Source organism: Rhinoraja longicauda, chromosome 17, assembly GCF_053455715.1.
Source record: "Rhinoraja longicauda isolate Sanriku21f chromosome 17, sRhiLon1.1, whole genome shotgun sequence".
Classification (NCBI taxonomy): Eukaryota; Metazoa; Chordata; class Chondrichthyes; order Rajiformes; family Arhynchobatidae; genus Rhinoraja; species Rhinoraja longicauda.
Genome location: NC_135969.1, coordinates 226531 through 236530, shown reverse-complemented (window position 1 = coordinate 236530; position 10000 = coordinate 226531). Strand labels below are relative to the sequence as shown.

The following is a 10000-nucleotide window of genomic DNA, read 5'->3' as shown; positions in this document are numbered from 1 at the left end:
GACAGGAGGGGGAGGGGAGAGGGTTAGAGGGAGGAAGGTGGAGAGTGTGAGGAGGAGGGAGGAGGATGGTGAGGGATGCAGCGTATGAGAGGGATGGAAGCAGCGAGGAGGGAGGGCAAGGAATGAGGGAGGAAGACAGGGAAGGAGGGTCTCACCAGAGGGGGAGAGGGAGGAGGGAGGGTATTGGTGAGTGAAACAGGCTCGTCGGCCTAGCTTCCCCGCACTGGCCAACATGTTCCAGCTACCCTGTTCCCACCTGCCCGCATTGGGTCCATATTCCTCCAAACCTGTCTTATCCATGTACCTGTCTGAATTTTCCTTAAACGTTGGGATAGTCCCAGCCTCAACTACCTCCTCTGGCAGCTTGTCCATACACCCACCACCCTCTGTGTGGAAAAGTTACCCCTCAGATTCCTATTAAATCATTTCCCCTTCACCTTGAACCCATGTCCTCTGGTCCTCGATTCCCCTACTCTGGACAAGAGACTCTGTGCATCTACTCGATCTATTCCTCTCGTGATTTTGTACACCTCTATAAGATCACCTCTCATCCTCCTGCGCTCCAAGGAATAGAGTCCCAGCCTGCTCAACCTCTCCCTATAGCTCACACCCTCTAGTCCTGGCAGCAGAGTTGTAAATCTTCTCTGTAGCCATTTCAGCTTGACAACATCTTTCCTCTAACATGGTGCCCAGAACTGAATGTGGCTGCACCAATGTCTTGTACAACTGCAACATGACCTCCCGACTACAATACTCAGTACTTAACACACAAACAGTCTCCCAGATGTACTAATGGACAGAGGTCCCAGGGTGACGGAGGAACTGAAGGAAATCCACATTAGGCAGGAAATGGTGTTGGGTAGCCTGATGGTCTGTATCCCAGGGTACCTAAATGGTGTTGGGTAGCCTGATGGTCTGTATCGCAGGATATCTCAGCAGGTGGCTCTAGAAATTGTGGATGCATTGGTGATCATTTTCCAATGTTCTATAGATTCAGGATCAGTTCCTGTGGATTGGAGGGTAGCTAATGGTATCCCATTTAATAAAGGAGCGAGAGAGAAAATGGGGAATTATAGACCAGTTAGCCTGACATTGGTGGTGGGAAAGATGCTGGAGTCAATTATTAAAGAGGTAATAACGGTGTATTTGGATAGCGGTAAAAGGATTGGTCCAAGTCAACATGGATTTATGAAGAGGAAATCCTGCTTGACTAATCTTCTGGAACTTTTTGAGGATGTGACAAGTAAAATAGATGAAGGGGCACCAGTGGATGTAGTGTATCTAGACTTTCAGACAGCTTTAATAAGGTACCACACGGAGATTGGTGAGCAAAATTAGAGCACACGGTATTGGGGGTAGGGTGTTGACATGGATAGAGAATTGGTTGGCAGACAAGAAGCAAAGAGTAGGAATTAACGGGTCCCTTTCAAAATGGCAGGCAGTGACTAGTGGGGTACCGCAAGGCTCGGTGCTGGGACCGCAGCTATTTACAATATACATTAATGACTTAGATGAAGGGATTAAAAGTAACATTAGCAAATTTGCAGATGATATAAAGCTGGGTGGTAGTGTGAAATGTGAGGAAGATGCTATGAGGTTGCAGGGTGACTTGGACAGGTTGTGTGAGTGGGCGGATGCATGGCAGATGTAGTTTAATGTGGATAATCAACTAGGATTATCAACTTTAGAAGGTCACAGAATGCGGAATACGCTCCAGTCTTCATCAACGGGGACAAAGTGGTGAGAGTGTCCAGCTTCAGGTTTGTGGACACACACATCTCACAGGACCTCCTCACATGGTGTACTAACACCGACCGCTGGACCTCCTCACATGGTGTACTAACACCGACCGCTGGACCTCCTCACATGGTGTACTAACACCGACCGCTGGACCTCACATGGTGTACTAACACCGACCGCTGCACTGGTCAAAAAGGCACAGCAACAATGGCTGTTCTTTCTGAGAACACTAAAAAAGGTCGGTCTGCCACAACAGCTGCTGATGGCCTTCTCCCACTTCACCACAGAGAGCATTCTGACATACGGCATCTATGTGTGGTATCTCAGCTACACGGCAGCGGATAGGAGAGCTCTTCAGCGGGTCATCGGCAGAGCGCAGAGGGTCATTGGGATACGGCTGCCAGCCCCGGAGGACATCTACAACGCACGCTGCCTCAGGAAAGCCACCAGCATCAACAAGGACTCCACACACCCACGCCACCGTCTGTTTGAACTACTACCATCGGGCAGACGATACAAGGCCGTCTACGCCCACACCTCCAGACTCAGGAACAGCTTCATCCCTAGAGCTATAGCTGCTCTGAATCGGTCCTGCTGAGAGCCCGCCATCACCTGACTATGCCCCCAGGGTCATCTGGCACAACTCACCCCTGGCACAACTCACCCCTGGCACAACTCACCCCTGGCACAACTCACCCCTGGCACAACTCACCCCTGGCACAACTCACCCCTGGCACAACTCACCCCTGGCACAACTCACCCCTGGCACAACTCACCTCTGGCACAACTCACCCCTGGCACAACTCACCCCTGGCACAACTCACCCCTGGCACAACTCACCCCTGGCACAACTCACCTCTGGCACAACTCACCCCTGGCACAACTCACCCCTGGCACAACTCACCCCTGGCACAACTCACCCCTGGCACAACTCACCCCTGGCACAACTCACCCCTGGCACCTGGCACAACTCACCCCTGGCACAACTCACCCCTGGCACAACTCACCCCTGGCACAACTCACCCCTGGCACCTGGCACAACTCACCCCTGGCACAACTCACCCCTGGCACAACTCACCCCTGGCACAACTCACCTCTGGCACAACTCACCTCTGGCACAACTCACCCCTGGCACAACTCACCCCTGGCACAACTCACCCCTGGCACCCTGGCACAACTCACCCCTGGCACAACTCACCCCTGGCACAACTCACCCCTGGCACAACTCACCCCTGGCACAACTCACCCCTGGCACAACTCACCCCTGCACATGGCACAACTCACCCCTGGCACAACTCACCCCTGGCACCTGGCACAACTCACCCCTGGCACAACTCACCCCTGGCACAACTCATCCCTGGCACAACTCATCCCTGGCACAACTCACCCCTGGCACAACTCATCCCTGGCACAACTCATCCCTGGCACAACTCATCCCTGGCACAACTCACCCCTGGCACCTGGCACAACTCACCCCTGGCACAACTCACCCCTGGCACAACTCACCCCTGGCACAACTCACCCCTGGCACAACCTTTTGTGCACTTTACCTTGTTCCCCCCTTTCCTTTTTCCTTCCCCCCCTTCTTGTAGTTTGCATGTTCGCCGTGATTTATTTAATATTTGATTTGATAGCATCGATATGCAAGCGACAATCAAAATCTCGTTCAACTTGTACAATGACAATAAAGGATATTGTATTGTATTGTATTGTATAAATGCAAGGTTATCCACTTTGGTGGTAAGAACAGGAAGGCAGATTATTATCTGAATGGTGTCGTTAGGAAAAGGGGATGTACAACGAGATCTGGATGTCCATGTTCATCAGTCACTTAAAGTAAGCATACAGGTATAGCAGGCAGTGAAGAAAGCTAATGGTATGTTGGCCTTTATGACAAGAGGAGTTGAGTATAGGAGCAAAGAGGTCCTTCTGCAGTTGTACAGGGCCCTAGTGAGACCGCACCTGGAGTACTGTGTGCAGTTTTGGTCTCCAAACTTGAGGAAGGATATTCTTGCTATTGAGGGCGTGCAGCGTAGGTTTACTAGGTTAATTCCCGGAATGGCGGGACTGTCATATGTTGAAAGACTGGAGCGACTAGACTTGTATACACTGGAATTTAGAAGGATGAGAGGGAATCTTTTTGAAATATATAAGATTATTAAGGGATTGGACACGTTAGAGACAGGAAACATGTTCCCAATGTTGGGGGAGTCCAGAACCAGGGGCCACAGTTTAAGAATAAGGGGTAAGCCATTTGGAATGGAGATGAGGAAAAACCTTTTTCAGTCAGAGAGTTGTAAATCTGTGTAATTCTCTGCCTCAGAAAGCAGTGGAGGCCAATTCTCTGAATGCATTCAAGAGAGAGCTAGATAGAGCTCTTAAGGATAGCGGAGTCAGGGGGTATGGGGAGAAGGCAGGAACGGGGTACTGATTGAGAATGATCATTGGTGATCAGGGTGAATGGCGGTGCGTATGGGCTCGAAGGGCCGAATGGCCTAATCCTGCACCTATTGTCTATTGTGTACTCTGACTGATCAAGGCCAAAGTGCCAAAGCCTTTTTGACCCCCTTATCTCCCTGCGACTCGACCTTCAGGGAACCATGCACCTGTACTCCAAGATCCCTCTGCTCTACAACACTCCCCAGATGCCTACCATTTACTGTGTAGGTCCTGCCCTTGTTCGACGCCCCATAATGCAACACCTCACACTTCTCTGTATTAAATTCCAACAAACATTCCTCTGCCCACCTGGCCAATCGATCCAGATCCTGCTGCAATCGTTCACAACCATCTTCACTATCTGCAAAACCACTGTATCATCAGCAAACTTGCCAATCTTGCCCCGTATGTTCTCATCCAAATCATTGATGTAGATGACAAACAGTAACGGGCCCAGCACCGAACCCTGAGGCACAGCATTAGTCACAGGCATCCAGTCTGAGAAGCAACCTTCCACCATCACCCTCTGCTTCCTTCCATGGAGCCAATTTGCTATCCATTCAGCTATCTCTCCTTGGATCCCATGCGATCTAACCTTCCAGAGCAGCCTACCATGCAAAACCTTGTCAAATGCTTCGCTAAAGTCAGCCCTCGTCCATCGAAATGTCTGCATCTCCTATCACTCAGGAGTGGGGGAGGAGAGATGGAGGGAGAGGGATGGAAGGACGGAGAGTCGCCGGAGTGGGGGAGGGGGGAGGGAGGGAGGGAGAAGAGGGAAGGGGAGACACACCAGAGTGGGAGAGGCGATGGAGGGAGTGCGGGGGGTGGGGAGACAGAGGGGGAGAGGGATGCAGGATGGAGGAGAGGAAGGGGGAGACACACCGATGGGGGAGGGAAGGAGTGCGGGAGAGGGGAGACGGAGACGGAGATGGGGGGGAATGCGGAAGAGGGGGGCAGTGCGGGGGAGGGAGTGCGGGGGAGGGGAGATGGAGGGGGAGAGGGAGTGAGTGCGAGGGAGGGGAGGAGGTGGGAAGGAGGGAGTCGGAGACGGAGGGGGAGAGGGATGAAGGAGGGAGGGGAGACACACCAGAGGGGGAGATGGGGGAGGGAGGGAGTGCGGGGGAGACGGAGGGGGAAGGGAGGGAGTGAGGGGAGACGGAGGGGGAAGGGAGGGAGTGCGGGGGAGGGTTAGATGGGGGGGGGGAGTGCGGGGAGGGGGGAGTGTGGTGGGAGGGAGGGTGGAGTAGGGGATACAGATGGGGGAGAGGGTGGGAGTGCGGGGGAGGGGGAGAAGGCAGGGGAGGGGAGACTCACTGGAGTGGGGGAGGGAGGGAGTGCAAGGGAGGGGGAGTGCGGGAGGGGAGATGGAGGGGGAGAGGGAGTGAGTGCGAGGGAGGGGGAGAGGTGGGAAGGAGGGAGTCCGAGACGGAGGGGGAGAGGGATGAAGGAGGGAGGGGAGACACACCAGAGGGGGAGATGGGGGGGGGGGGAGTGCGGGGGAGGTTAGATGGGGGGGGGGAGTGCGGGGGGAGGGGGGGAGTGCGGGGAAGGGAGGGTGGAAGTAGGGGATACAGAGGGGGAGAGGGAGGGAGTGCGGGGGAGGGGGAGTGCGGGGGAGGGGGAGTGTGGGGGGAGGGGAAGTGCGGGGGGAGGGGGAGTGTGGGGGAGGGGGAGTGTGGGGGGAGGGGGAGTGCGGGGGGAGGGGGAGTGCGGGGGAGGGGAAGTGCGGGGGGAGGGGGAGTGTGGGGGGAGGGGAAGTGCGGGGGAGGGGGAGTGTGGGGGAGGGGGAGTGTGGGGGGAGGGGGAGTGCGGGGGGAGGGGGAGTGCGGGGGAGGGGGAGTGTGGGGGGAGGGGGAGTGTGGGGGGAGGGGGAGTGCGGGGGAGGGGGAGTGCGGGGGAGGGGGAGTGTGGGGGGAGGGGGAGTGCGGGGGGAGGGGGAGTGCGGGGTGAGGAGGAGTGCGGGGGAGGGGGAGTGTGGGGGGAGGGGGAGTGCGGGGTGAGGGGGAGTGTGGGGGGAGGGGGAGTGTGGGGGGAGGGGGTGGGGGGAGGGGGAGTGTGGGGGAGGGGGAGTGCGGGGGAGAGGGGAGTGTGGGGGGAGGGGGAGTGCGGGGGGAGGGGGAGTGTGGGGGAGGGGGAGTGCGGGGAGGGGGAGGTGTGGGGGGAGGGGGAGTGCGGGGGAGGGGGAGTGCGGGGGGAGGGGGAGTGTGGGGGAGTGCGGGGGGAGGGGAGACTCACCAGACGGGGAGAGGGAGTTCCAGTCGGGGGTGGGGGTGGCTCTGCCGGCGCGGGGGGTCTCTCCCTCCATGATGGGACGGTCCAGGGGGAGGTGCAGAGCGTGGGCGACTCGCTGCCAGAGAGAAGGCCAGAGCTCGGACTGCAGGAGATCAACAGCGGCTCCCTGTGAGAGAGAGAGAGAGAGAGAGAGAGAGAGAGAGAGAGAGAGAGAGAGAGAGAGAGAGAGAGAGTGTGTGTGTGTGTGTGTGAGGGTGCCAGACCTCCAGGAGCGGGGGAGGAGAGAGAGAGAGAGAGAGAAAGGAGAGAGAGAGGAGGAGAGAGTTGGGGATGAGAGAGAGAGAGAGGGGGGATGAGGACGGGGGAGAGGGGGGGTGAGGAGAGGGGCGGAGGAGAGAGGGGGAGAGAAAGAGGGGGAGAGAAAGAGGGGGAGGGAAAGAGGGGGAGAGAGAGATGGGGAGAGGGGAGGAGAGTGAGAGGGGAAGAGACAGGGAGGGGGAGAGAGAGGGGAGAGAGAGAGAGGGGGAGAGACAGGGAGGGGGAGAGAGAGGGGAGAGAGAGAGAGGGGGAGAGAGGGAGGGGGAGGAGGGGGTGGGTGAGATGAGATGTGGGGGAGTGCCGGGCTCCATTGAACCCCTTACCTGAGACACAAACTGCAAGAGGAGGGTGAGTAAAGCATCGAAGGTGCCCAGGCCTCCTGGTGGGGTGATGGACATCTGCATGCAGATACAGGAACACGGTCACCTCATGAGACCCAGCAGCCGGCAGATGCACAGAATCAGCCCGTGACTCATCTGTTGATCCCTCTCAATCCCATTCTGCTCCCTTCCCCTAACCCTCGCCAGCCTCACTCAGCAACAATCTATCCATCTCCGCTTTAAAAACACCCAATCACTTGGCCTCCACCGCCTCCTGTGGCAATGAATTCCACAGATTCACCACTCTCTGGTTAAAGGAATCCCTCCTCGTTTCCAATCTCAAGGTACGTTCATTTATTGTGAGGACGTGCCCTCTGGTTCTGCACTGCTGGAAACATCCACTCTGTCTCCACCTTTCATCATTTGGGACCACTAGACAGAGTCGGACACTGTCTGATCAAGGGTCCGCACTGAAACGTCACCTATCCATGTTCCCCACAGACGTAGCCTGACCCGCTGAGTTACTCCAGCACATGTGCTGTTGGTCAGAGGACAGGCCTGAAGTCCAGGGGCAACTGCAGGGGGCAGGGATTCACCCACTGTGGGGGAGGGTACCCAGGGCACACTTGCTCGGAGCTGAAGGATGCCGGGGCAGGGGCTACCTGATGTGGTGACCCCCACTCGTCGGGGCTGTTCTCCCAGTGAACATGTGCACTGGTTTAGGGGGTGACCACAAGAACAGAGGCCAAGTGAAGGGGAAGATGGAACTGTAGGATGTGGCCCATCTTGTGCTCCTCACTGCAGCCAGCAGCCCAGACCATCGCACAAACCAACCTCCCTCCATCTGCACTTCACGCTGCCTCGGCAAGGCCAGCAGCACAATCAAGGACATGTCTTAACCCAACCACTCCCTCTTCTCCCCTCTCCCATCACGTAACAGCTACAGAAACGTGGAAACACACACCTCCAGATTCAGGCATTTCCCCCCAGCTTTTATCAGGCAACTGAAACATTCTATCACGAGCTGGAGAGCAAGCCTGACCTCCAATCCACCTCATTGGAGACCTTCGAACTGTCTTTAAATCAGACTTTATTCAACTTTATCTTGCACTAGACTTTCTACCCTTTATTCTGTGTCTCTACACTGTGGACGGCTCGAGTCATTTTAGTAACTGGACTGGATAGCATGTAATGAACAGCTTTACACTCGACCTCAGTCCACGTGACAATCAACTAAACTGAGCAAAACACCCACCCAGGTCCAGACACACAGAGTGAAGCTCCCTCCTCACACACCCAGAGTCACACACACGCCCAGAGTCACACACACACACACACACGCCCAGAGTCACACACACACACACACGCCCAGTCACACACACACGCCCAGTCACACACACACACACACGCCCAGAGTCACACACACACACACACGCCCAGAGTCACACACACGCCCAGTCACACACACACACACACGCCCAGAGTCACACACACACACGCCCAGTCACACACACACACGCCCAGTCACACACACACACACACACGCCCAGAGTCACACACACACACACACGCCCAGAGTCACACACACACACACACGCCCAGTCACACACACACACACACACACACGCCCAGAGTCACACACACACACACACGCCCAGAGTCACACACGCCCAAGTCACACACACACGCCCAGAGTCACACACACACACACACACGCCCAGAGTCACACACACACACACACACACACACACACACGCCCAGAGTCACACACACACACACACACGCCCAGAGTCACACACACACGCCCAGAGTCACACACACACACACACACGCCCAGTCACACACACACACACACACGCCCAGAGTCACACACACACACACACGCCCAGAGTCACACACACACACACACACGCCCAGAGTCACACACACACACACGCCCAGAGTCACACACACACACGCCCAGTCACACACACACACGCCCAGAGTCACACACACATGCCCAGAGTCACACACACACACGCCCAGTCACACACTCACGCCCAGAGTCACACACACACACACGCCCAGTCACACACTCACGCCCAGAGTCACACACACACACGCCCAGTGTCACACACACACACGCCCAGTGTCACACACACACACGCCCAGTGCCACACACACACACGCCCAGTCACACACACACACACACACGCCCAGAGTCACACACACCCAGTGTCACACACACACACACGCCCAGAGTCACACACACACACACACACGCCCAGAGTCACACACACACACACACGCCCAGTCACACACACCCAGTGTCACACACACACACACGCCCAGTCACACACACACGCCCAGTCACACACTCACGCCGAGTCACACACACACACGCCCAGTCACACACACACACGCCCAGAGTCACACACACACACGCCCAGAGTCACACACACACACCCAGAGTCACACACACACACGCCCAGAGTCACACGCACACAGTCACACACACACACGCCCAGTCACACACACACATGCCCAGAGTCACACACACACACGCCCAGTCACACACACACACGCCCAGTCACACACTCACGCCCAGAGTCACACACACACACGCCCAGAGTCACACACACACACGCCCAGTGCCACACACACACACCCAGTGCCACACACACACACCCAGAGTCACACACACACGCCCAGAGTCACACACACACACGCCCAGTCACACACACACACGCCCAGTCACACACTCACGCCGAGTCACACACACACACGCTCAGAGTCACACACACACACACCCAGTGCCACACACACACGCCCAGTGTCACACACACACACGCCCAGTCACACACACACACATGCCAGGGGTCTCGCCCCGCACAGTCCCGTCCCGTCCCGCACAGTCCCGTCCCGTCCCGCACAGTCCCGTCCCGTCCCGCACAATCCCGTCCCGTCCCGTC

At 56.7% G+C, this 10000-nt stretch overlaps 1 protein-coding gene across 1 annotated transcript in view; it reads right to left on the bottom strand.

Annotated features, from left to right (window-relative positions):
• LOC144601990 (serine/threonine-protein kinase 36-like) overlaps positions 1–7128 on the bottom strand; it is a 40510-nt gene extending 33382 nt beyond the window's left edge. The window contains exons 1-2 of the mRNA XM_078414674.1: positions 7053–7128; positions 6415–6577 (exon numbers count right to left, since the gene is read on the bottom strand). Of these exons, the coding sequence (XP_078270800.1) occupies positions 6415–6577; positions 7053–7127 (238 nt within the window). The 5' untranslated portion in view covers position 7128. The remainder of the gene's footprint in view (positions 1–6414; positions 6578–7052) is intronic.
• Between the last annotated feature and the right edge of the window lie 2872 nt (positions 7129–10000).